The sequence below is a fragment of the Sinocyclocheilus rhinocerous genome, unplaced genomic scaffold, assembly GCF_001515625.1.
Source record: "Sinocyclocheilus rhinocerous isolate Xijiao unplaced genomic scaffold, SAMN03320098_v1.1 scaffold2032, whole genome shotgun sequence".
NCBI lineage: Eukaryota > Metazoa > Chordata > Actinopteri > Cypriniformes > Cyprinidae > Sinocyclocheilus > Sinocyclocheilus rhinocerous.
The window spans coordinates 504990-532983 of NW_015634013.1; the positions used below are offsets into that span (position 1 = coordinate 504990).

Consider the following 27994-nt stretch of genomic DNA (forward strand, 5'->3'; position numbering starts at 1 on the left):
TCTGATAACCATGATGAGGCGAAATTTAAAGAACATCATATTTTTCAAGTTTAAGTTATACAATAATATTACTTAGTAACTGAAGAAAACGGGTGAATAAAGATTATATTCAAAAATATTATTTTCTTCAGAAAATCTTGAAGAAAAATTTAATATAGAATAGTTTTATATTATAGAATTAGACTTTTTGATTTCATTATCATTATACACACCGACACAAGCACATATAAATAAATAAATACATGTATATATTAGTGTACATATTAATAATTTGAACTACAAATTTCGCCATATTTACAGTATAATTATTACAAGGACAGTCGTTCTTGACAGAATGATGTCAGGTAATATTTGCCCAGGTAATCTTTCACACCAAAAACCAAACACACACACACACACACACGTTGTGTTTCCATGTTTTATGAGGACATTCCATAGGCGTAATGGTTTTTATACTGCACAAACTGTATTTTCTATCACCCTATACCAACCCTACACCTAAACCTACCCCTCACAAGAAACTTTCTGCATTTTTAGATTTTTAAAAAACTTCATCCTGTATTTATAAGCTTGTTTCCTCATGGGGACCTAAAAATAGTCTCCACAAGGTCAAAATTTACTGGTATTACTATACTGGTGGGGACATTTGGTCCCCATAAAGTGATAAATACCGGGTACACACACACTCACACATACATATACATATATATATATATATATATATATATATATACACTCTAAAAAATGCTGGGTTAAATATAACCCAGTCACAAATAAATGAAGATCTTGTTCAAAACACTACAACTGTAAAATGGAAACTGAAGCAAAATTGCACATATAATTTTCTTAAGAAAAACTTTATATAATATAGAATATATATAGAAAACATTATTTTGTTATAAAATAACGATTTATATTATTAATATTTGACTTTTTCAATTCATTATTATTTTTACACATATTTAATGAGGACAGAATTCATAACAATATTGTTTTGAACTATGTGCTAGAAACCAACATAAACATCCACTGCTAGAGAAAACACACATTTGTGTAACCATACGTATGCATATTACCCATATATTGCACGATAATCCATATTAATCTGCGTACATCCCACGATGGATGTAGTTATGTAGTTGCGCAATTAAAGAACTACAAATCCCGTGCAAGCCATTAAAAAAAAAAAAGTCAGCTTCCGCGCAACTCTATCATCGTCCAATCAAATCCCACGCCCTTCACGTAAGCCCCTCCCCTATCAACTTGTGTTTTTCCTCCCCTTCAGTTCTCCGCTGCCTGCGACGCCATATTGACGAAAAACACCCTTTCTCAAAAACGCCTGAAACACTCTCTCCGCCAGAATGTTGTACCTTGAGGACTACCTCGAGAGTGAGTATATGAGTTATTTTAATGGTTCGTGTTTATATTAGAGGGGCTAGGTGTCTGAGAGGGCTGTTTTGTGCGCGTGAATGCGTCGCAGCCGTTAGCCTGTAACGCGCCTCTGTTCTTCTCCCGGCAGTGATCGAGCAGCTACCCATGGATCTCCGCGACAGGTTTACGGAAATGAGAGAGATGGACCTGCAAGTGCAGAGTACGAATTCAGTTTAAACTCACACTTCTGCCGTAAAACATCACATCTGACCTTGGCTAATGCAGAAAACCCTTCATATTAGTGAGGATTTGTTTGGTGGATGTGCATGCATGTATTATGCACTCACTTCACATTAGCATGCAACATCATGTGGAAGTTAAGCAACATGAGTGTGACTCAGCTAAGGGAAAGCTTGGTATTCGCATGCATTATACATTTTAACAAATTATATATATATTTTTAATTTTTTTTTATTTTTTACCGTCCACTGACTCCGTTGACACTGTCAATACCTCCCTATTGATATGAATAGGCTCTTCATAGTCTTCATCATAGTTTTGCATGGAGTGTAAACCGTGAGTATTTGATCTTCTTAGTAACTCATTTTAGTTAGTAATTTGAACTACTAATTAATTTAGCCATGTTAGTAGTACAATTATTATAAGGACAGTCGTTCTTGACAGGTTTCGCCATTAATCTCATATCCAAGAGCATGCCCAGGTAATAATTCACACCAAAAATAAATAAATATTTATTATTTTTTTTATATATTTATAGCAAACCTAATTTTAGTTTTTTTTATATATATATATATATACTTTTTTATTGTTATTTTGAGGTGAGTGTGACCTGGACTTTTTTTTTTTTTTTTTCATGAATTGCCTTGCCTTCAATTGTTATGGTTCATGGATCACCCTTTATGGGTGTTGAACCTACAACCTTTTAATGATCTACCCAGATCTTTAGCCACTAGGCTACACCATCTCCTCTGTTGAAAGATTTAATTTGGTGATCTGACCATAGGCTCCACAGGAGCCAATCATTGTGATTGTGAGCTGAGTGTTGGGTTCTTGACTCATTCCTGCCCCTGTTCTTTTGTTCAGATGCGATGGATCAACTAGAGCAGCGTGTTAATGAGTTCTTTACTAACGCCAAGAAGAACAAGCCTGAATGGAGGGAAGAACAGATGGAAATCATTAAAAAGGTAAAGAACAGATGCTGTGCACCTCAGTTGATCCATGTTTTACTGTTATTAATAACAGTTGTATTAGGTATAATATTGATACTGGAATTCAAATGTGAAATTTTTAAAGGAATAGTTCACCTAAAAATGAAAAATTGCTTAAAATGTACTCACCCTCAGGTCATCCAAGATGTAGATGAGTTTGTTTCTTCATCGTAACAGATTTGTAGACATTTAGCATTACATCACTTGCTCACCAGTGGCTCCTCTGCAGTGAATGGGTGCCGTCAGAATGAGAGTCCAAACAGCTGATAAAAACATCACAATAATCCACATGACTCTGGTCCATCTGTTTACATCTTGTAGATTGAAAAACTGTATGTTTGTAATAAATCTATCCAGATGTATTTAAACGCAACCCATTGTTTCCAGCTAAAATGCAAGTCCTCCATCCATAAAATTGCATCCTCCAGTGTAAAGGCTATTTTTTCTGACTCTAAATATTAGTGAAAACAATCCAAAAGAGTTATGAATGTGTTGGTGGATTTTTATGTGAGGACATTTTTCATACAAATACACAGCTTTTCATTTCACAAGACAATAATTGATGGACTGGAGTCATGTGAATTACTTGTGGATTATCGTGACGTTTTTATCAGCTGTTTGGACTCTGACGGCACCCATTCACTAAACAGAATCCATTAGTGTGCAAGTGATGTAATGCTAAATTTCTCCAAATTGCTCAGATGAAGAAACAAACTCATCTACATCTTGGATGGCCTGAGGGTGAGTGTATATTTTTAGGTGAACTATTCCTTTAATCATTGATGGATAGTTTTGCAATTGAGTGGTCATATGCACATTTTTTTTTTTTTAATGTATCTCTTTCTGTTTACCAGGACTACTATAAAGCTTTGGAAGATGCAGATGAAAAGGTCCAATTAGCCAATCAAATTTATGATCTGGTAAGTAACTTGGTTTCCACTAGGTGGCAGCACATCATAGCTAGTGAATAAGCCATGGCTCTCAGGGATGCCGCTACTCCCGCTGTTTAAGTTATCAACGCTGGTTGCTTTTCGTGTGCTTTAATTCAAGTCTCCTTTGATTAGGAATGTATTTTACTTTAGTCAAAATGTACATAATAGTACATAACCTTGATCCTGGTGAGAGGGTTTATGGGATATCTGCTTCCTATTGATCTTGTGCTGATGATGGTGTCTCTTTACGTAGGTTGATAGACACTTGCGGAAGTTGGATCAGGAGTTGGCGAAGTTCAAAATGGAGTTGGAGGCAGATAACGCTGGCATCACAGAAATCCTAGAGAGACGTGAGTGGCACCTGTCAATCACCTTCTTCATAGTTTGTTAAAGGGCTAATTTAAATAATGCTTAAAAGCTAGGAATTACCTCATGCTTTTAAAGATGATGTGATGTTTTAATGTGTAGCAAATAAAATATTACTTGCTTAGTCTTTGGAAAAAAGTACCTTATAGGAAAAATTAAAGGTAGTCTGAAAATGTTTGGGTGCATTTCAGTCAACTGATCATGTTATGGCTTTGTGCTGATTTGAAACTGTTCACCTGAAAGTCCGTTTTACTTTTTCTAGGGTCACTTGAGATGGACAGCCCCTCTCAACCTGTCAATAACCACCACGTACATTCACACGCCACTGTGGAGAGTAAGTCCGTTCCAAGAGAATGACTGCTCCTTGTTTTCTGTTTCAGTGCTCTTACCTGTTTTGTGTGTGTTTCGACAGAGAGGAAGTACAGCACGCCAGCCCACCACACTACTGAACACGTACCAGAAAAGAAGTTTAAGTCAGAGGCCCTTCTCTCCACACTTACGTCAGATGCTTCTAAAGAAAACACACCGGGTAAAACATACATTCTCTCTCTTATGAGTCACCTTATGAAAACATGTCAGTCACAACAGAAAGATTTTTTTAAAGAAAGTAAACTTTTTCAGGCATTTGACAATATTCGGTTTATCTCAATATTTACACTACCGTTCAAAAGTTTGGCATCGGTAACTTTTACTTTTTTTTTTAACTCTCTTACGCTCACCAAGATTGCATTTGTTTGGTCAAAACTTCAGTTAACAGTAATATTGTGAAATTTTTACAATTTAAAGTAATTTTAGTGTGAATTGAATTAAATTGAATTTATTCCTGCTGAATGAGCATGTCTTCAGTGTCACATGATCCTTCAGAAATCATCCTTGAATGCTGATTTGGTGCACAAGAAGAAACATTTCTTATCATTATCATTGTTGAAAACTTCAAATATTTGTAAGGTTTATTTTTTGTGGAAACTGATACGTTTTTTTTCTTCTGGATTCTTTGATGAATAGAAAGTTCAAAAGAACAGCATTTAATCTAAATAGAAATCTCTTGTAGCATTATGAATGTCTTTACTGTCACTTTTAGTTTATTTCATGCATCCTTGCTCAGTGAAAGTGGTCATTTATTTAAAAAATCTTATTTAACTCAGACTTGTGTACGGTGGTGTATGCTGAATTATTTATTTATTTTATTATAAATATTTATTTTTCCTGTCAGAGGAACGAACCATCAAATAGCCATTGCTGCCAAATGCTAATTCAAAATGATTTATGTAAGAACTAAATCTAAAAAAGTAATAAAGGTGATTTAAAAAAAAAAAGTATTAAATGAACACAGGAAAGAATGAATATTCCATCTTTTTAATTGTTTACCAATAAAACTATACATGGTAATAAATAGCAAAATTTACTTGCATTCCATGTAAACATTTTGATGCAAGTAAACACTCTCATACATGCATTTTGTGAGAGAGGATTCTTAAACTAATCTAACAACACATTCTTTAGGGAACATTATGAATAATTTTATTCTTCACAGTAATTTCCAGCAAAATCATTGCTAATATAGTGAATATTCAGTATAACTGCAGCCCTTATCCTAATCACAGTGTCAAGGGAAATAAACAACAACTATGATTTGTCGTAATCCTGCTGCACATATGTTTGCTGTGTGTGGTAACTACTGAATGGTTCAGAAGAAATTAGTGTAATGAGATTAGTTATGACTCATGTTGGACAAGTGTTTCTGGTCATATATGAAATGGTATTTTGTGTGTGTGTGTTACAGGCTGCAGAGTGAACAGCACGTCCTCTTCTAACAGCGTGTATAACGTCAACTCCTCCCAGTCGCTTTCCTCCTACAACCTGAGCCCACTTCCTGCCGGGCCCGCTGCTGGGGCGGGGGCCATTTCCATGGCAGCAGCTCAGGCAGTGCAAGCCACCGCACAGGTGAAACCACCGTCCCCCCCTCTTTCTCTCTAATTCTAGATCTCTTTGTACCCCCTCCTCCCTTCACTTCCTGTTTCAACTATTTTTGGCCTCTTAAGGCTGATTTATACTTCTGCGTCGGACATACGCCGTAGCCTTTACGCCGTAGGCTATGCGTCAGTTTTCATTTATACTTCTGCGTCGTTGTCCACGTCAACATGCAGTACACATGCAAACCGCTAGTCAGCAGTGTCCACGGGCATGTTGCTGGTGTAACCAGCAGTACCACGGCAAAAGCCGAAGAAGAAGCGGCTCGTCGGAGAAGCATTATAGCCGTGACGGCGGCAAACAAATATCAAATCATTAAATCATTATTTAAAACTACAAAAAGGAGACAACAACGGAACAGGAGATGATGGCATTCTTTCTTTTCTTTTTTAATCCTCTGACCTGTTTTGTGTGTCTTTCGACAGAGAGGAAGTACAGCACGCCAGCCCACCACACTACTGAACACGTACCAGAAAAGAAGTTTAAGTCAGAGGCCCTTCTCTCCACACTTACGTCAGATGCTTCTAAAGAAAACACACCGGGTAAAACATACATTCTCTCTCTTATGAGTCACCTTATGAAAACATGTCAGTCACAACAGAAAGATTTTTTTAAAGAAAGTAAACTTTTTCAGGCATTTGACAATATTCGGTTTATCTCAATATTTACACTACCGTTCAAAAGTTTGGCATCGGTAACTTTTACTTTTTTTTTTAACTCTCTTACGCTCACCAAGATTGCATTTGTTTGGTCAAAACTTCAGTTAACAGTAATATTGTGAAATTTTTACAATTTAAAGTAATTTTAGTGTGAATTGAATTAAATTGAATTTATTCCTGCTGAATGAGCATGTCTTCAGTGTCACATGATCCTTCAGAAATCATCCTTGAATGCTGATTTGGTGCACAAGAAGAAACATTTCTTATCATTATCATTGTTGAAAACTTCAAATATTTGTAAGGTTTATTTTTTGTGGAAACTGATACGTTTTTTTTCTTCTGGATTCTTTGATGAATAGAAAGTTCAAAAGAACAGCATTTAATCTAAATAGAAATCTCTTGTAGCATTATGAATGTCTTTACTGTCACTTTTAGTTTATTTCATGCATCCTTGCTCAGTGAAAGTGGTCATTTATTTAAAAAATCTTATTTAACTCAGACTTGTGTACGGTGGTGTATGCTGAATTATTTATTTATTTTATTATAAATATTTATTTTTCCTGTGGGTGTGCATCTATGCGTAAGCTACGGCGTAGGTCCGACGCAGAAATATAAATCAGCCTTTAAGGGTCCTTTTTTCCTCCTATCTGTTATTTTTGTGTCAGATTATGTTTTCCTGGCGCTCCGCCCATGTTAATTTCAGCGTTTAAAACACAGAGGCACTTTGATAATTGTTTCTCGAGAAAAATCATATCGACACATCCTGTAATTTTGGAGTTTTCATTATAAGCTCTCGTTTTGTATTCAGGTCCAGTGAGACTCCTTTACATCAAAAAAGCCTAAAAAATACAAGCAACTGTATAAGATAAGATATTGACACACACTAAATATTTTGGCATTTAAAATACATTAATAATTATAAAGCTCCGAAATAAAATATTTTAAAATGTATTACATAAAATGTATACATTTTATTATATATATTTCACCCTTTTTTGTATTTTTTAGTGTTTGTGTTATTTATTATATATATATTAGCGATGTCAAATGATTAATCGTGATTAATCGCATCCAAAATAAAAGTTTTTGTTTACATAATATATGTGTGTGTACTGTGTATATTTATGTATATATAAATACACACACATGCATGTATATATTTAAGAAAAATTTTAATTTTATAAATTTAAAATATATATATCAATTATATGAATATAAATATATACATGGAAATATTTTCAAAAGAAATACTGTATGTGTGTGTATTTATATACACATATATTATGTAAACAATTTTTTTTATTTTGGATGTGTTTAATCGCGATTAATCGTTTGACAGCACTAATATATATATATATATATAATACACAGTGTTTCCCGTACATTGATTTGTCTTCAGAAAATTATGGATGTCATTTTCATTTCATCTTGCATGTAATGTCTGATAAAGAAGCGTTTGTGAGTGGAGCGCTGCTTTGTGTACAGTGTTACAGGGGAAACCTCTATTTCTCCCGCTCTACAAGCGCCTCCTGCTGGCAGAGAATGAATTTGCATATATATGCCACCACAAATAGAGTGCAAGTCTGTGGGAAACACTGATATATTTATATATAGGAACTTGACATTTTTTTTCTTCATCCTCTTTAATATTTGTGTGCGTGTTTTTCAGATGAAAGAGGGCAGGAGAACATCCAGTCTCAAGGCCAGTTATGAAGCTGTCAAGAACAATGATTTCTTGGGGCGGGAGTTTGCTCTGAGTCGGGACACCAGCGGTTACTCATCTTCTGCACTGGCTAGCACACTCACACAGCCCCTCACGTCCAACATCAGCTCAGACTCTCGCACAGGACGCAAGACCAAGTAAGACTCGCACTGTTTCCATATCCATTTATTTGGTTCCTCAATGAGCCACCAAGATACATTTTTGTGGTGTTTTTGTACATTGTGCCTCCTCTGTAAGCATAAACCTCTTTCTCTGACATATTGTATTCATCAAATTCATATACGTTTGATTTGAAACCACTTTCTTGCTTGGCTTTTCAGAGGCAACACTAAGTCTTCCAACCACCAGTCCTCTTCATCCTCCTCTTCCTCTTCACTGTCATCCTGCTCGTCATCGTCAGCATTGGCTCATGAGCTGGTACAGACCACCGTCACAGAAACTGACACCAGCAGTCAGGTGGACTGGACCTACGACCCCAACGAACCCAGATACTGCATCTGCAACCAGGTGTGTTCCCGTCACATCTCTTATACAGCATTCCAGCAACACTACTACTTGTAGTGCTCTTACTGTGATTCTGATATTGAATTGATTTACTGTTACATTGATTCACTAATTCTAATTAATTGGGACCACTATCTGCAGATTACAAAACTGTCGTGTGGCAGTAAAGATTCACACATTAAAGCTGTTAAGCTCATGTTGGTTAGACAGGTTAGTTTCTATTGGAATCTATAACGGAAAAAGCCTAAAATAAAATAAAACAAAAGACAAACAAAATTCAAAAATAAAATATTACATTTTATTTGTGTGTGTGTGTGTGTATATATATATATATATATATATATATATAAAAAAGCATATCATGTTTTTTTTTTTTCCGATTCCAGTATCATTATTAATTTAATTTTAATTTAACAGTTTATTCCTTTAAACAATTGCCAAATATGATCAGAACGAATGTTTTGAAAAGGAAAAAATTCAGTCTCTTGGGCTATTTTTAACCATCCCCAATGGAGCAAGATCATACAGGAAAATCAAAGACCTGTTTAGGGAGGTGAGGTGTGTGTGACTCCAATAACAGTTTGCAGAACGATTCTGTGAGAGTGTGTGTGTGTTTTAGTTTATGTATGAGTGCAAAAGAATTGTCTCCCCATGAATGCATTTGTTTCATTGTAAAAGATTGAATGCATTTTGCCAAGTAGGACATGTTTCTGGATCAATGACATTTTGGTTCTGGAACAACATTGATATCAATCAGTCGGTGCCCTCTGATTTTAGTAGGAGCGTGGGAAGGATATGAGAATTGGGAGACGCATTGAGCTATATTCATGAAACAAGCAGAATGCATTTTTGTATAAATCCCTCTTGAAACAGTTCCTAAATTTTCCCACTCAAGCAAATGGGACAATTTAAGATGCCGTTCTCTTCGTATTAACTCATTTAATCCTAAACCATAAAAATCCATTTGTAACCAAAATTCGCTTTGCGTTTGAAGGGCTAAAAAACAGTTGTAAGCTATAGATGTTGTACACTTTAAATTTCAAGTTCAGACCTTGATTTCTTGTGAGCATTTTTTATAGATTTAATAGTTTAAATGAGCAAAATGAATTAATTCCAGATAATAATTTAAAAAGAAAACGTCAAAGCTACATAGAATGTGTCAAAATACATGAGACAATACTGTAAATATTATATATAATATTTGAGGGTCCTATAATTATATATGCTCTCATAAATCATGACCACAATACATGTAAACACCATGGTGGTCACACTGTTTATTTTGAAAATATAAAATAAATAGATTTCGAAGTATTGTTTCTTTAAAGGGGTCCTATTATGCTTTTTCACTTTTTCAACTTTAGTTAATCTGTAATGTTGCTGTTTGAGCATAAAAAAGATCTACAAAATTCAAAGTCCACTTTAAAAGGAGATATTTTATTTAACAGAAATCACTTTTAAAAAACTACAATGAACGACTCGTTTGGACTACAACGCATATTTTCCAGGATTTGTGATATCACAAATATCGACGAATGGGACGAGACCTGGTTGAGCTGCACTAGAGAAGGCAACGAGTGTTATCACTATGTCGGAGACACGCTAGCTTTCCCAAGACAGACGAACTTAAGAGTGGTTACAATCATCCGGGTTTAAATCGAGCTCAAATTGATTTGATTTTGACGCAATATTTACACTGAAGCTCTTATGGCCTCAAAGTAATATTGCTTTTGTCAAAGTATCAAAAATAGAAATGTGTGTGTGTGTCTCTAAATAGACATCAAAGACAAAACTTGCACAGTCTTTGTTCGCAGGTGCGTACATCCGTGACGCTCAGCTGCAGGTGTGTATGTGCGTGTTTGTCTCGTATGCTCTGTGTTTCATTCTCTCTCTGTCATTGTGCAGGTGTCATACGGAGAGATGGTCGGCTGCGATAACCAAGATGTAAGTCAAGCCTTCATCTCTAAAGACACACAGCTACATTTCCTCTTCAAACAACTCACACTAGCTTTGTCGGCTCTTGTGACCCTTGGGCAGTCACTGTTTTTGCAGAGATGACTGAAAGCAGTCATGAGTATTATTGTTTATATAATAAGAATTGTATTATATATTATTATTTTATTAGAATGAATTTTATAATCATTTTATACAAATAAAAAATATAAATTGCTATTATAAATAAAAATGTAACATTTATTAATTAAATTAAATTAAAATATATGATATAATTATTATATAAACTAAATATTTTACAATTCTGAAATATGTAATATAACAATTTATAATATATACTGAATTTAATGTAATATAATTTTTTTTTTTAAATGTCATTCTGAGAATTCTTTTTTGATTGCTGTGAGAGAAATTGTCATTTGATCCCGACACTTTCCCGTCTTTTCCCACAGTGTCCAATCGAGTGGTTCCACTACGGCTGTGTGGGTTTGACCGAGGCACCCAAAGGGAAGTGGTACTGCCCACAGTGTACAGCGGCCATGAAGAGGAGGGGAAGCCGGCACAAATAAATGCCAGATCACCTGGGCTGACCTCTCTGAAATGACTGTCCCCCTTGACTGAGAGTGTACGTTACATCATCATGCGATCAGGGTGTGTAGATGCGAGAGAGAGATGTTGATGCCTGAAAGATGGTGTGGATGCTGTGTGTGTGTGTTTGTGTAAATCGCAACCAGGTTGGGCGTTTTTAGCTGGTGAATCTAAGCGCACACTGCCCTCGGAACTTTTCCTGTTTTTATGTTTTTCTCTTCATCTCCATTAATCGTTATGGAGGCGGATGGGCAAGATGGTATTGGGAGACCCATGTTTTTTAACATTCAAGACATTCCTCAGCTTGCCATGCGTGATGACCCTTCGCATCTGGCAGCGCCTGCTAATCCATATCGGCATAGTATGGATTGACATGATGCAGACTGGGAATTGTAGTCCTGAACTGTTTGATGGACTACAAGTCTCGTGACGTTCAGCTCTGATAAATCTTAAAGGATCCTGATATGAACAGATTACGACAGCAACAGTGACGCCTCATTGCTTGCCAGTGAACGTGACGATTTTGCTGGATTATTTGTGTGTAATGGATAGATGATGTATTGTGCTCTGCTTAAAAGGACAGGATGTTTCTTATTTTACCGAGGAGCTCTTAAGGTGTACAATAGAACAAATGAACAACTGTGACCTGTGTGTCTGTGTCTCTAGCCTGTACTGCACTGATGTGGTGATATGTTTTGAGAGATGTGTGTGTGTGTGTGTGGGTCTGAATACTTTCCGTACCCACTGTATATACATATATAGTTTCTTTTACATTTTTTTGAGAATAGTATTTTTATATTAATATTTATCTTACGGAGGAATCGTAACGTATTTTGTTTGTTTGTTTGTTTTAGAATATTACAATATGAATTATATATTGTTTCGTTGGGCTTTCCAAAGATTAAAATGCATGTGCTATCTTAGCTGGGAAAATGTTGGAATTAAATAGGTACTTTAACAAATCAAAAGAACAGACCCAAACATCCTCTTTTTTTGCTGGCTTTAACTTTAACGGTAGTTACTACAGTTACTTCCATTTAAATAGCTATGAAAAGGAGCAGCACACGGGGGTCTGGAGTAAAAGTTAGAATAGAATTCTAAATACTTGAACAATACATTTTTATTAATGTATTGTTCAACTTTGTAAAATAATTTTAAAGGTTCTTAAAAACGTAACGCGTATGCGCGCGAGAAACCGTATGAAAACAGTGAGACGCGACGCAACGCAACCGTGATGGCAGTCTCTCGCTCGTCTAGATTGACCAATAATTTAAAAGGACTGTAAATGACCGCTAAACACGTCCTGTGTGAAAAGGCCTTTAAGTTTAATATGTTGAGAAGCCCAGCCGAACCTACAACATTCGCGGCGGTTTGGTAAAGTGAGGAAGGCGCTGTCTGACAGCGCGTGAAGGAGGCGTATCATTACTCTCAGTCATGAGGTTCCTCCGCTCGGGAGTGTTTTTAATCAACCGTGGGGCTCAGCAGCTTTGAGAAGAAGAAAGAAGCCTTCAGAGAAACCTTTCACTCTGTTTGGACACCTGGACCGTTGAAACGAGACTTCACAACCAGCTCTGACGCGCGTCGAATTAGTTCAAGATTTTCCACGATAATGTCCTAAAGCGTTCCTCAGATATGTGCGCTTTAACCCAGCGCGTCGGATTCCTGAGCTGCGCGTTTGAGCGCTTGTCGCTCGACTGCGCGCCGTGATCCCGGAGGGATGATGTGGGGACCAAGCGCGCATTCCCAATGGTATGTGTCTTGACTCTAGCCAGGAACGTTTGTGCAGAAGTGGGAATGTTTTTCCGTGGGATCTGGGCGCTCCGCCGGAGGTGCTGCACTGGTCCCCTTCTGCTGCTGGGGATAGCGGTCGGGCTGTTTTACCACACTGTGACTATGCACCGGGACAGAACTGAGTTCAAGTCCAGTCAACGGGACCAAAGGAACAAATCTGCGGTGTTTGATGATAAACTACTCCTCAAGAACCCAGAGAGACTCGTATCTCTACTAGAAGCATCACAGACAGACCGTTTTGTAAGTGTGATACTTTCTTTTATGTTTCAAAGCTGTTTATAGTTTATTATTTCATCTTTGCCTAATAATAATGCTGATGCTGCTGCTGATGATGATAATGATAAGAATAATAAGAATTATTATTATTATTATTATTAGGGATTATTAAAGTACAAATATGTATCTATATTTATCTATAATATTTAGTATTCATTATCTTAAAATGTAATGCATGTATAAAATAGTTCTTTGTAGTACTGAAAAAATTATATTTAATGCTCATAATATCACAGCATTAATTTATTTAAATATAATTATTTATTAATGTATTGTTTTGTTAATGTATTTAATGTTAAATCTAATGCATAATTAATACAGTTAAAATGTAGAAAAATAGAATATAAAATACCCATAATATTACAGCATTATATTTACTTTTTATTAATGTATTGTTCAAGTATTTAATGTTAACTCGAATGCATAATTAAAATAGCTTTTTATAATACAAAAACATTTTTAAATATTTGATACTCAGTATTACAGCATTAATGTATTTAAATGTAATTATTTATTTATTTATTATTTATGCGTTTGTATAATGATTGAATGTATTATTCACTGTGTAATTAAAACAGTTTTTTATAATGCTGAAAATATTTACAATATTTAATACGCATAATATTACAACATTCATGTATTTACATTTTATTATTGCATTATTATTTGTATTTAATGTTAAATTTAATGCTTAATTAAAAGAACAATTTGGAATACTGAAAACAAAATAGAATATTTAAGTCATAATATTACAGGATTGATGTATTTAAAAGCAAATTATTTATTAATGTATTATTCATGTATTTAATTTTACATGTAATGCATAATTAAAATAGTTATTTATAATACTGAAAAAGTATTATGTATTTATAATACTTTATAATATTTTATACTCATAATATTACAGCATTTATATTTAAATGTACTTATACTTGTTTATGTATTATTTATGTATCTAATTATAATTTTAATCCTCTGTGTTCAATGCACTATTTTTATTTTTTTTATTTTCTATTACCTTTTCCATAGTTTGATATCTGAAAAAGAACCTAGAAAATTTTCCCAGGTATTGCTATAGATTTCAAAACAATGGATGTGTCACTACACTTCAGCTGTTACAGATGTTCAAATCAAAAACGTCATTATTTCTAAGTTCTCATCACTTGCAAAAAAGCTGTTGCTTTAGGATTTTCGTCTTCCCTCCTTTCAGCACGAAACCCAGTTAAAAATAGCCAGCGAGTATTGTTTATGTATGATGGTTGTCTTTGTTGGGGGTATTTTAGGAGGAGAAACTCAAGGCTGGACATTCATTGGTTTAAGAGAGCACATGAAGGAGGGGTTATTTATGAGTGCACACATGCTTTCGTTCGAACGCTGGGAAGATTGACATCTGCGGGGAAGTGTTATGTCAGTATGGGATAGAAAGATCTGCAGAGAGATGCCGGGAATAAAGTACAGCTGTCATGGGATGCCCACCCATAGGTTTATTTGCGACTTCTGTACGAGGAGGTGGAGCATGTGTACGCGCGAAAGAGAAAGAGTGTGCAAAGCATAGAAAAAAAGTGAGAGAGAGAGAAATTGGGAAACAGATTTAAGGTCACTGAGGCAGAAGATGGGGGCAGGAAAGCAATGAGAGGTGAGAGAGGTTTAGTTTTAAGCTGGGACTGCGGCAGTATGCCTTCCCATAATCCCGCACTAACTAACTCCTAGCAGGAAGTCAACACTGGGAACCATGACAGCTGTCCTCAATCAGCTGTTAGTGAACCTTACTTGAGTGTGTGTATGTGTGCGTGTGTTGAGTAGGATAGAGTTATCAGTCTGTGTGACCATCAGTGGCTCTCTGATGTGTTTGGAGAAGGACTGTGCCCTGCAGTGTCTGGTGCTGCCATATAAAAGTCATAAACATGTAGGTAACAGAGTTGAGCAGGAAGTGAAGAATTACCCATTGCATTTGAGGGCATCATGATTGTGAGTGTGTGGGAGTTTGTAGGGATGAATTAAGGATTCTGGGCATTTGTTGTGGAAGTTTTCAGCCTCTCAGCAACAGGAGTGAGATAATGTTTGTTGTGTGAATTAGCATAATGCCATTTCGCATTAACATATATTCATAACGTTCATTTGAAGAAGATGCCTATTGGTTGCTGTGCGGACTGTGAAAAGTGTGAAAAAGTTTTCCCATCCTGCAAACCATTGCTGTCTCGTTGTCCCTGGAGACCATTGGAGGACGTTCATTCATGTTAACGAAGTCACGTCTGTCTGTGCTTTTGGACCGCCTGGTTCTGATCCAGGATCAGACAATTGCATTCACTTTCAGCTGATTAACTTCTAGTGTTTACACACACACACACACACACACACACACACATGCACGGTGAATGTGAATAACTGCTTTGACTGCTGCCATATGTCAGTCTAATATAAACCTCACTATGTAGTGTTTAGACATCACACTTTAACAGCCAGTTGGAAGGTCATAGTCACATATTAATCTCACACAGTCTGCTCTATAAATTTTTTTAAATAAATATAATATTTATTTTTATCTTACATTTTTAAAATGTATTATTATTATTATTATTATTCATAGGCCTTAAGTATTAATGTTTGGCACTATTTTTAAAGTGATCAGGCTTATGTTGATCACTTAGCGAATGATAAAATGAGCAAAATATCCCATGAACTTTGGAACCTAGGGACCTAATACTGTAGAGAAGTTCAGTGAATAATACAAAATAATAATTTAAGAATATAGAAAAAATATAAATTTAAATATATAAAATATTGTTATAATACCGGAAAATAGTTATATTTAGTACTCATAATATAACAGCATTAATTATTTAAATTTACGTAGTTATTAGTGTATTATTCATGTATTTCATTTTATATTGAATGCATAATTCAAATATAGTTATATATAATACAGAAAAAAATATTTGTAATATTTAATACTCATAATATTACAACTTTAATGTATTTACATCTAATTATTTATTTACATGCATAATTAAATAGTTATATATAATACTAAACAGTATTTATAATGTTTAATGCTGACAATATTGTATTATATTGGATTTAAATGTAATTATTAATATATTATTCTTGTATTTAATATTAAATTTAATGCATAATTAAAATATAGTTCTGATACTGAATGAAATTTATAATATTTAATGCTCGCAGTGTTGTATTATATTGTATTTAAATTTAATTATTTATTAAAGTGTTATTCATGTATTTAGTTTTGAATATAATGCATACTTAAAATATAGTTATATAATACTGAACAATATTTGTTTTATACTCATAATATTACACCATTCACGTATTTAAATGTAATTATTTATTAATGTATTATTCATGCAGTATAAAGGGCATAAAGTCAAACCTCTGCTGTGACATTGCTGTCAGGAGACACTGTAACCTACTGTCTAGCACATGCTATACATGTTATAGTCTATATTAGGCCTGTGGTTTGCACGAACAACTGCACTCCATCACTGTTGGGCTGAACGCTCCCCAGAGACGTTCAAGTACGCTGAGAGTTTATTGTCTGCCGTTTTGACTGTGTGGGGAGAGGACAAATACAGGAGGTCAGCAAGTAGCGCTCACTTCTTTTCTACACCATGCGTTGCATTGTTTTAGAGGGTCTAGATGTGGCATAGAGGCGGGTTTGGTATGTTATGTGTTTGTGAGTGTGTTTGATGCGGTTTGTGTCGAATGGGAGAGAGGAAAAAGGGTTATTTTTATATATAGGGGCCTCTCGACAGCCATGATTAACCTCTGAACCTTATACACGGAGCCAGTGGTAACAGAACCCCTATCCAGAGTGGCATAGAGAGAGAGAGGTATTTGTGGAGGGGAGGAAGAGCGAGGAAAGTGCAGAAAAACAGGGAGAAGTAGTTTGTGGGGGGAAAGCTTGAATAAAATGTTGAGCCAATGCCAAACGTTTAGCCAAGTAAACCATTCACTTTGCATGGACAAGCAGAGTTCGAGGTCTCCTCTGAATACTAACAGAACCCGCGTTTTGTTTTCTTCCTTCTTTCCACATCTCAAGCGCTCTCTTGAAGTCTAGGACATGTTAACCTGACCCAGCTGTGCTCCGCGCTGGGTTCAAATATTGAACCTGGATTGCAAAGTCTAATTCTGTTCATTTCTATGCAGAAAATTCCTTAGAAGAATGAAATATCACGTTTTACACAAAAAGTCTAATAAACACTTTATTCAGCAAGCAAGCACTTCATTATGCTAATGGTGGACTGTTTATGGTCACCAAGGAATGTAGCAACTTAGCACATACAATCACTAATGTGTGTTTTACAAAGCTTTGAAGGCAGCTCCAATAAGAATCTAAAATAGATATATATTTATATGTAGACATATTATTTTAAATGTATACATTTACCATTACAATGGTTTCAAAGGCAGCTCATTTAGAATTTAACATTTGAATTTATATATTAAATTGTGACATATGACATTCTTAAGACAGAAGGCATTATTAAATGTATTTAAATTTATATATAATACATCTATATTATTTACTATATTGTAAATTTATTCATGTACATTATTATTATTATTAGTGCATGTGCATACATACTAACATACAGTATATGCATACTAATATATATATATATATATATATATGCACTAATAATAATAAGAATAATATATATGAATACATATTATATGTGTAAATATATTGTAAATAATACACACACACACACACACACACACACACACACACAGGTTTGTTTTTGTGAAAAGTGGGGACATCCCATAGGCATAATGGTTTTTATACTGTACAAACTGTATATGCTATTGCCCTACACCAACCCTACCCCTAAACCTACCCCTCACAGGAAACTTTGTGCTATTTCAGATTTTCAATACACTCCATTCTGTGTGATTTATATGCGTTTTGAAAAGTGGGGACATGGGGTAATGTCCTGAAAAGTCACCTTCTCCTTGTAATACCTATGCCATACCCTTGTCATTATACAAATTTATGTCCTCATTTGTCACAAAAACGCGCGCGCGCACACACACACACACACACACACACATAGAGTTTAAATAAATGCAGTGTAGTATATTTATTATTACAGCATTATTACAAAATATATATATATATATATATCCAAATGTCATGCTCCAAATGTCATTCATCCAATCAGATTTTAAAGGCATAATTCTTCTGAATTCACTGATACGTTGTATTCTGATGCGAATGTTCACATCCACTTTATTGGTAGAAAAACTTGTCTGTGTTAATTTTAGTAGATCATTTTATAATTAATTTTTGAAATTCTATTACTCTGATGCATCTGAGTGCAGAGAGTGACTTTAATAATGATGTTAATTTAGTTTGGCTTGCCGTTCCACATTGCTGACATAAGAAAACAGAGCTGAGTTTATGAGATGATAATGGTATTTTGGCATGGGCACTAACTCCCAAAGTGCTATCTGAGCACACAAAAAAACTTCTGCATAAGATTCTCAGGCCTGACTAGGGCACCAAAGGTTTTAGTAGCCTTCACAGCCAAGGTAATACCATCACTAGTACCACTTTCTGGTAAGGTCGTGTGGAGGATTTCTGCATATCTGTCAGGGTGGTCTGTTCTTTATCTGTGTGTTTACTGGGTCAGAGGCCATGTGAGGATTGAGTTGTTTGAATCTAAGTACAGATGTTGTTATGCTTGAATTTGTTTCATTGTATTATACACAACACTTGTGACCCATTTGTATGTGTGTTTGCATGTGTGAGAGAGAGAGATAGAATATGTCATTTTTTGGTCAGTATTGCATGCATGTGCACATATGTCTTTGTGCGTTTTTCTGCACCATGTGTGCTGTAAAAGTCATGACCCTTTGGGGACGGTGTTAGGAGGTTGGCTTTTAAAGATAGTAGTATTATTTTTAGTCCAAACACTTTGGGATTTAGTTGCACATACCAAACACCATCTACTCTGTCCTTATACTTTTGCATTCAAGACTTGCATGTTTTTTTATGTCTGGTTCCCACTGTTTAAAATGACCTCTGCTTGTTCATCATTTACAAGTTAGCGACAAGAGAGGATGCTTTTCCACGATAGAGCAATTTCTGCTGTGACTTGACTGCATTTGCACTGATCCCTGCACCAGAGGACTAAATGAATATTTATGTGTATATTCATCTCCTGCTTTTATGTGGTGGGAATTAAAGGAAGATTTCCCTGAGAGGATTTAATGTTTTGTGTATAGCTGATTTAATTTCAGCTCTTATTAAAGTTAATGTTTCATTGTGCTCTCTCAGCTCTTTGGGTTTTATATATATATTCCTCTCCCTCCCTACTTCCTTTTTATTTCCCTCTTTCTTCATGAGATGTTTCTTATTGGTTGTTATTACTTCCTTTGAGCGCTGGGCTGTTTTAGGCAGCGCTTTAATGAAGTAATGATGTTTGTGTCTTGGGCCGCAGACACGGAGGGTGAAATGAATGCAGTCCAGTAATTGCATGTTTTAGATTAGCGTCTGCAGCCTGAGGTCTCACAGAGGGGCAGGAGAGAGGCAGCAGATGGGAGGAAGAGAGACAGACTGGGGGATGTAGGGAAGAAAGAGTGGGAAACTAAGTATGAATGGAAATGAGGTGCTTCTTGTTTCTTTTGAGTTGGTGACGAAGTTGGAATTGTAGTATTTGAAAAGAAAAGAGAACAGTTATAAACTGGATTTTAGTGGTGTTGGCCCTTGCAAAACTCACCATCATGACGCTTGTGTGTTGATATGCAGTTGCCAAAGTGTTATTGATGTGTTAGATGGCCAAACGTCTCTGATATTCTAGTCTCTAGATATGGCTTAAGTCCATCCTTCACTGTAAGTATATGGATGTATGTAAGTGTTAGTTATGTTCAAGCGAAAGTCTAATTGCTTAAATGAGTACACATCTCTTCAACAAGCCGCATTATTCATATACTGAGCTTGATTTTATTGCCTTTTTGTTTTGAGGTCCCAGGGCCCCTGATGTACTTATTTGTAAAATTTTGAAATTAACAAATTAAATTTGAACATCCAATATAATATATTACATAATAGAATATATGAGGGGGGGATAAAATATGTAATGAATAATTAAAATGTACGATATTTAAATATAATTAGAAATAAATATAAGTATTACATTTACTGCTAATAATAATATTTATTATTATTATTATTATTATATGTAAACTAATACTTAAATATATTAGAAATATATTACTATATAACTGTATAACTAACTCTTTTGTTTCAATATTAATGTTGTTGTTGATGATGATGATATAAAAGGGTTATATACATCAGAAATAAAAGCATTAAATTTACAAATAAAAATATTATCAATAACAAAAAATATAATATCGTTTCTATGATTATATGTAAATAAATATATATATATATATAAAAGAAATGAATATATTACTTCATGTACAACTAAAGCTAATGTACAGCTAACCCCAATGTTGTTAATAATAATTAGTAATAATTATTATTATTATTATTAGTAGTAGTAGTAGTAGTAGTAGTAGTAGTATATGGTTGTTGTGTATATCCTCTAATAGGAATTTGTCAGTTAAAAGTTGTTTACGGTTTTATTTTTAAATCCCTAACCTATGTAATGTATAAGCATTAATAAAGAGTCTGTTTTGAGGACTAAATGAGTGAATAATGGGGTGCAGGGGTTGACTTTGGCCATTTAGGACCCTTTCATTAAAGTGGCTGAGCTCCCAGATGGAAACGTTTACAAGCAGAGGAGGAGTGGACCTCTGAGAGAGAGCGAGAGAGGCACAGCACGACGGCAGAAAAAGATGAACACATACAGAGAGAGAAGAAATGGGAACAGTATCAGCCATGCTGAAGGAGAGGAAACGCTCCCCTCCCTTCCTCAGTCACACACTCATGCTGAAGCTCTGCCCAAATAACGCTGTGTTCCTCTGATTCTGTTATGCAACACGGAACTGGATGATCGTGTGCTATGTTTAATATGACTTTTAGCAAGGCTGTCATGTCAACAAGTCATGTTGTTGAGCTTTCCTCTGGTGCTAAACTGAACCATATCCCAGAATTCTCCTGTGCAGCCTCTGAGCGAGTCCAGGCGTCTGAAGTCTGCTCTCATCTAATCGGGGTTCAGCCCTCCTCCCTACCTGACGACCCACAGAGGTCATTACCACGCTAGACTGCATTATGGGTACTTTTGAAATGCTCAGCAGCCTTTCTGATTAGCCCCTGGTGTTGTGATCCTCACATGTGACAAAGCCAGAGGACGCTTTAAACCCTGTTATGAACTTCATTGAGCATTTGTAACCTAGAAATCAGGTTTATTTGTGCATTTTATTAAGTTTTAAAGGAAGTAACATCAAGAATAAATGTATGTTTAAAAGAAAAAAGTATAGTTGCTAAACAGTTTCTCTTTTCTTTCTCTCAGGTGCGTCATTCTAAGCGCAGCTGTGTGGGAAAAGCCATTATTCTGACAGGCCAACATGCTCCGACGGACACCGAGGTCCAGTTGTACCAGAGAGTCCTACAGCAGCAGGGGTATAGAGTGGATCAGGCCCGTTATGCAGAGACCAGCGCCTCACTCAGACAGGACAGGAGAGGTGAGAGGGGAACAATAACATCCTGTTTATATTTGGAATACTACTGTACTACTTACTGCACAGTATGCACTACACTGAATGCTGCCTATATTTGACTTCTAATATGTAAAAAATGTATGCATAATCAACACTTTAACCTATAGCATGCTGCACGGTTATTACATGACCTAATTCAGAAAGCAGTGTCTGGTTATCAGCTCTTAACATACTATACAGTAAATATGTTCATTTAGCTTTTTTAAAGGAGTAGTTCACCCAGAAATTAAAATGTACTTATCCACAGGCCATTCAAGATGTCGATGACTTTGTTTCTTCATCAGAAAAGATTTGGAGAGATTTAGCATTACATCACTTGCTCATCGATGGATCCTCTGCAGTGAATGGGTGCCGTCAGAATGAGAGTCCAAACAACTGATAAAAACATCACAATAATCCACAAGTAATCCAAAAAACTCCAGTCCATCAATTAATGTCTTGTGAGGTGAAAACTGTGTGTTCGTAAGAAACAAATTTTCGCTGAAGCTTTTAACTTTAAACTGTCGCTTCTGGCCAAATTCCATAATTTGAAATAACATTTTCTCCAGTGAAAAAGTCCATCCCCTGTTGTCCTCTCACATACAAATCCACAACATATTTGTTTAGAACTGTTTTCACTTGTAAACAGTGCTTAATCTGTGCATATTTCAATTCTGATTCAGACTAGATGACTTTTTCACTGGAGAAAGCATTATTATGGATGGAGGACTTGTATTTTAGCCAGAAGCAACAGTTTGAAATCAAAACGTCTTACTGGTGAATTTGTTTATTACAAACACGCAGCTTTTTGCATCAACCAATGTTAATTGATGGACTGTAGTCATGTTGATTAATTGTGCATTATTATGATGTTTTTATCAGCTGTTTGGACTCTCATTCTGACGGCACCCATTCACTACAGGGAATCCATTGGAGAGCAAGTGATGTAACGTTAAATTTCTCCAAATCTGTTCTGATGAAAAAAATAAATAAATAAACTCATCTACATCTTGGATTGCCTGAGGGTTAGTCAGTTTTCAACAGGCTTTCTTTTTTGGGTGGACTATTCTTTTAATCCAATTTTGTGTTAAATCATGGTTGAAATTACTTAGGATTAATTTGCTGCAGTGGGAATGGAATCTCAAGTAAGTGCATTGAATTGTGGGATACAGTGTTCTGTGTAGTGTATTGTCACTGCATCGATATGTAATGTTCGATATGTAATAGGACATCTGTGTTTAATTATGCATACAGAACATTTGTATATAATACACAAAATGCATATTGCATTCAAAATGTATACTAAAAATGTATACTAAAAATATGATGTTAATGTGCTGTTGAGAACATAACAGCAGCACACATATGCATTCATGTATGGGCTCAGGACAGATTGGGTATGTTTAGACGGGCATGCTACCAACTTCTATTTTTGCACCACATATCGCAGTATGCAAATTTTCTGGATGCATGGAATGCCTGATGTGAACTAAATTCACCAAAATATGTGGTATATAACCTAAGCATGCTGCAAATGCAATGCAATACACTTGACTTTCTAATGAGAAGAATGAACTGGAAGGGATGTCAATAATAAATAGGCCTGTAATTGTATTTATTACATTGTATTCCCCTTATTTGATTGAAATGAATTTTTGTTTAAATGAAATTTTGAACTAAATAAAAAATGTGAAATAATTGTTTATTTCCAAGACAGATGTCATTTGACAACAATGAAGCATACTACTGTTTGATATAAGTATTGTTGAATAATTGTTGATTTTTTTTGTGAGTATGCAATACACAGTACATACTGTATAGTATGTAGTATGCAAGTATTCCAACCACTCTGATTTTACCTTTGTGTGTTTTTAGCAATGTTTTGTGTGTATTATGTGAGGTATCATTGGTTGATCTCCGGGGACAATGCTGCTATTGACCAATGAGCATGAAGTAATCTGGAGAGCAGTGTAATAAATTGCACTGTTGTGTGCTGCTGGCTTGTGATCTCAGAGGTTTGTTTTTCCCGTCCACGGTCAGGTGGTTCAGGGGTTAATTTGGTCTCCAGCTCAGTTTAAGCACTGCTTCACGGTCACAGCTGGGGTCCTAAAACCTTCCTCCCCTCCTCCTCCAGGTCGTGACTGGACACAGAGAGGTGATTGAGATGGAGGCCTCTAACATGAACTGTGCCGTTTAGTTTCTGTGAATGTTTTTCACGTACATAGCGCCGACCATTGTTACTTGGTTATGCCATATTCATCCTGAAATTTATATAGATGCATAAACTAGTATTATGCAACTGTATTACCACAAATTGAGATTTATTGAGATTATTACCTCAAATAGAGCTGTTATTTTGAGCCCTTTCTTCAATATAAACAAACTTTTTTTTTTTTCCAAAAGTATTTTGACTCTTTGAAAACCACAATTCCTGAATGAAGTATGTAATAGCACATTATTGTGGATGAAAAAAATACCAAGTCCAAACATCTTCTGAAATCATTAGTGAAAATGTTTCTGATGTACATTTTTCCAGTTGAATACACATTTTGACAAATTATGTACCAGCATAACAATATAAGAAGTTTTACTTCTGTATTTTACATCATCATCTCATTTTACATCATATCATTGGATTTACAATTATTTGGTGGTGGTGGTGTTCTTTGCTTTAAAGGTACTACAATTGCTTTAGGTTTCAGGATTAAATTTGGTTCACAGATTTTATTTTATTTTATTTTTCAGTTTAATTTATTTTAGTAGAGGCCATATGTGTATTATGTGATGAAACAAGCAGGTGTTTGTTTGCCGCTGCGGACAAAGACAGGTTGTCGACAGCTGTCAGTCAGATTGATGGGCTGGCCTGCAGACACATCAAAAACTTTGAGGTCATCGGGCCAACAGCTAGCTCCACCCAAACAACTTTACCAGAACCATACACAGAAATACTGCTGATAAAACACACACTCATCTAATGCCAGGAACGCTGGATGCATCAGCGAGCCTTCCAGTGCTTTCCATTACCGGCACATTAAACATCTCAGATAGCGTGTGTTTATGCATGTGTGTAAAGGGTTTAATGATCGTAGATTTACACGTGGTGACAGTTATATAGTCAGTACAGACCTTACCAGTAGAGATGCTTATTTAACTATGGGCTGTTTGGTATGCATTACTTATAAACTGTAGTCTAAGCTTTGGCCTGGAACACCACAGGAAAAGCAAAAACATTAAAATGCATTGAACTGATTAGAAACGATGAGCTGTTAACAGCACTATCTGAACATAGAATGAGCTGAAATTATCCTGATTGTATCAGGAGGGACATGAAGGCTGATTTCCCATGATTCCCTTTGGCTATAATCAGTACTTCCTGTTGTTTGGGCTGGGACGGCACTCAGGCACAAATGTTTGGACTTTATGCCAAATACACAACAGCCCATTTCCTGGAGCGATGCTGAGCACCACAATAACTACCAGATGTGCTTTTTCCAGTTTCTCTCTCTCTCTCTCAAAGAATTTGATGTTTTATTAACTCAATAAACAATGGTTCACATTTCGAAAGCATTAAACATTACATGTGCACATACAACTTGATTTAATTAAGTAGAATATGTTCCTGAATCAACATCCTTTTGGTTGGATTAGTTAGTTGGAATTTATTTATTTATTTGTTTATTTATTTAGTATTTCGGGTTGGTTAATCAAGGCAGTATATATTACATTTAACAGCTGTCATGTACTGAAGCATGTGCCATAATATATTCAGTTTGAAGTGGTCTGATCATATTGTGACTTCTAGATGGCTAATTGGGCCTCTGAACCTCTGGTCTGGAATTTGGTGAATTAAAACGGCACTCATAAATCATAAGTTTTTGTATGCAGAGAGGTTGTGTAGGGGGCTATGAGTCTTTGATGTCTTGTCGAAACCATGAATGTCCCTCCTTTAATTCAAAGCTGCATAAAAGAAATTAAAAAGTTGAAAGAATGTCATTGTCAAGTATAGATGAAGGCAATCTTACAGCGAAAGGAAAATTGGCTGTGCCTCAGTTTCTTCCTGACTGTGCGTATAGTGTTGCCACAGCATTATGTAATCCACTTTTGTCCTCATTTTTAGGACTGTAAAAGGACTTCACAACTATTGGCCGTCTTTATTATAAGAGCGAAGATTTTTCCATGTCTAAAGCTTTCTTCCTTACTTAAGGTTTTGTGTTGCTTTTTACAGTGTTTACTTAGCTATACTGTGGGGATTATTGTCCCCAGAAGTGAGCTAAATATGACAAAACCTCCCTTTGGGGACATTCAGGGATGTCCTAATTTGGAAAAACTATTTATCAATAAAGTTATGGTATTTCAACATTTCCATCAGAAATGTCTTTCACAAGTAAATAAATAAATATTATGTTTAATAATTAGAATAATTGATTATTATTATTATTATATGGGAACAGAGATGTCCTCATTTGTAATAAATAAAATTTATATTTTCTGTTGAAACATGTCTTAAACTTATGTAAAGTTATTCTTTTATTTTATTTTAATAGCTGATATGTTGCTGCCTATATATTATTAAACAGTTGTTTATGGTTAGGGTTTGTATTTGTGTGTAGTTGTAATTATAATGAACTTTAAAAAATGTCCTAATTTAGATCACCAAGAAAGTGTGTGTGTGTGCGTGTGCGCTCCTTAATCCTTTGTTTTTGGCAAACTGTCATCAGCACATAGTTGGTGCTGATCTTGCCATCTTTTTTCTTGCTTTTATTTCTTCATCTCTCGCTAAATATATTCTCCCTTGAACACAGATGGAAGAGACTGGTCCGTCTTGATATGCCTAAAGGGCTCTGAAAAAAGTTGCCTGCGAAAAATCAACTTCGCCCATCCGCAGCACCGCCAGAGGGTAAGACCACCCACTCCCTATAGCCGACTGCAATCACAGCCAGCGCTCTTGAAGACATTCCTGTTTATGATGCAATGTAATGCACAATAATTTGAAAAATATGGCGCATTATAGATCTGACACTGAGAAGGAAAAGCAAACAAATGCCAAGTGCTAATGCCAAATGCTTTTTGTTTGAAATGCATGTGAAATAAGATACGGTCCAAAGATTCAAAGGGAATGTTTATAGAAACCAGGACGCAATAAAACATTCCAGCATCCTCATCTACTCTGAGCTCATGATCTAAAAATGAAGAAAACCCGTCTATAAGAACTCTCGTATTTTACTTACGATTCATCTGAAACCTGTATTTAGTAATGCTCATATAATGATCAGATTTGTTTAAATATCCCAGCTGTTGTGAGACTCCTGGGCCAGTTATAGTTCTGGACGTGATCCAAGAACAACTGCTACTTACTGTCTCTGCTATTAAATCACTCTCGTTCGTAAGCCGTTAGTCATCTCACTGGATCTTAAGCCATTACTGAAAGGCGACTGTTTTAAATGATTTTAAACTATCCATCATGGTGGTCTTCGTTAAACTCTGACCTCTGATCCCTCCGGGGTCAAATCTTCTCACAGGTTAACATAATACCAGCCTTTGCCGGAGCGTTTCTGGACATGGGCGGAGTCTGTCGGTTTTTGACGGACAGCCAGCTGTCAGGTGAGCAGAAATGTTCTAAACATTTCTTTAACACAGATACTGAGATAAGTGTAAAAGTGTGGTCCGCAGAATCGGATGCTGTGCTTCAAGACTGCTTTCACACCACTAGCTGGGAAGTTTTTAAGGATGCTGCTAGACGTGAGGACAGTACTGTTGATCTCGATGATTACACGTCAGCTGTAATCAGCTACATTAGTATATGAAATACAGAGTTCTGGCATGAAACTCTAGATGGCACAGTCCGATAGGTCTAGCTCAATCTGACCTAATGACATCATTATCACATGGCACAGCTGATTGGTTCTCTCCTGTATCGGTAGCCAATGACCTCGCTTCTCAGCATTCAAATATATGACTAGTGCTTGCCGTAGCAGTTGTAGCTTGCTTCAGAAACCCTCC

At 35.7% G+C, this 27994-nt stretch overlaps 2 protein-coding genes and 1 long non-coding RNA gene across 5 annotated transcripts in view; 2 read left to right on the forward strand and 1 right to left on the reverse strand.

The window, feature by feature from the left end:
- Window positions 1–1260: 1260 nt before the first annotated feature.
- ing3 (inhibitor of growth family, member 3) lies at window positions 1261–12013 on the forward strand. 2 transcript variants are annotated; one of them, XM_016558840.1, is made up of 12 exons: window positions 1261–1389; window positions 1520–1591; window positions 2476–2576; window positions 3455–3520; window positions 3786–3882; window positions 4161–4232; window positions 4311–4427; window positions 5682–5842; window positions 8198–8388; window positions 8572–8758; window positions 10661–10699; window positions 11161–12013. In XM_016558840.1, the coding sequence occupies exons 1-12, from the start codon at window positions 1362–1364 to the stop codon at window positions 11275–11277; spliced, it is 1248 nt and encodes a 415-aa protein (XP_016414326.1). In that variant the 5' UTR covers window positions 1261–1361; the 3' UTR covers window positions 11278–12013. The 2 variants fall into 2 exon arrangements, with proteins under 2 accessions (XP_016414326.1, XP_016414327.1); XM_016558841.1 differs by lacking the exons at window positions 1261–1389; window positions 1520–1591 and adding an exon at window positions 1858–1947.
- LOC107745004 (uncharacterized) lies at window positions 11878–16806 on the reverse strand. The gene is made up of 3 exons (XR_001640554.1): window positions 16795–16806; window positions 15614–15624; window positions 11878–11956 (listed from the first exon to the last, which is right to left on the reverse strand). It is a non-coding gene; the product is annotated as an uncharacterized LOC107745004 (long non-coding RNA).
- The window catches only part of LOC107745002 (cadherin-like and PC-esterase domain-containing protein 1), a 58830-nt gene continuing 43387 nt past the window's right edge, over window positions 12552–27994 (forward strand). For both annotated transcript variants that reach the window (XM_016558838.1, XM_016558839.1), the window contains exons 1-4: window positions 12552–13327; window positions 21808–21979; window positions 26797–26891; window positions 27514–27595. In XM_016558838.1, coding sequence (XP_016414324.1) covers window positions 13043–13327; window positions 21808–21979; window positions 26797–26891; window positions 27514–27595 — 634 coding nt within the window. In that variant the 5' untranslated portion in view covers window positions 12552–13042. The remainder of the gene's footprint in view (window positions 13328–21807; window positions 21980–26796; window positions 26892–27513; window positions 27596–27994) is intronic.

Excerpts from the sequence above, each read along its gene's own strand:
- ing3 (XM_016558840.1), top strand. The coding sequence starts at position 1,362 with ATGTTGTACCTTGAGGACTACCTCGAGA. Across the intron at positions 2,577-3,454 it reads AGATGGAAATCATTAAAAAG|GACTACTATAAAGCTTTGGA; the intron begins GTAAAGAACAGA and ends TCTGTTTACCAG. Across the intron at positions 4,233-4,310 it reads TTCACACGCCACTGTGGAGA|AGAGGAAGTACAGCACGCCA; the intron begins GTAAGTCCGTTC and ends GTGTTTCGACAG.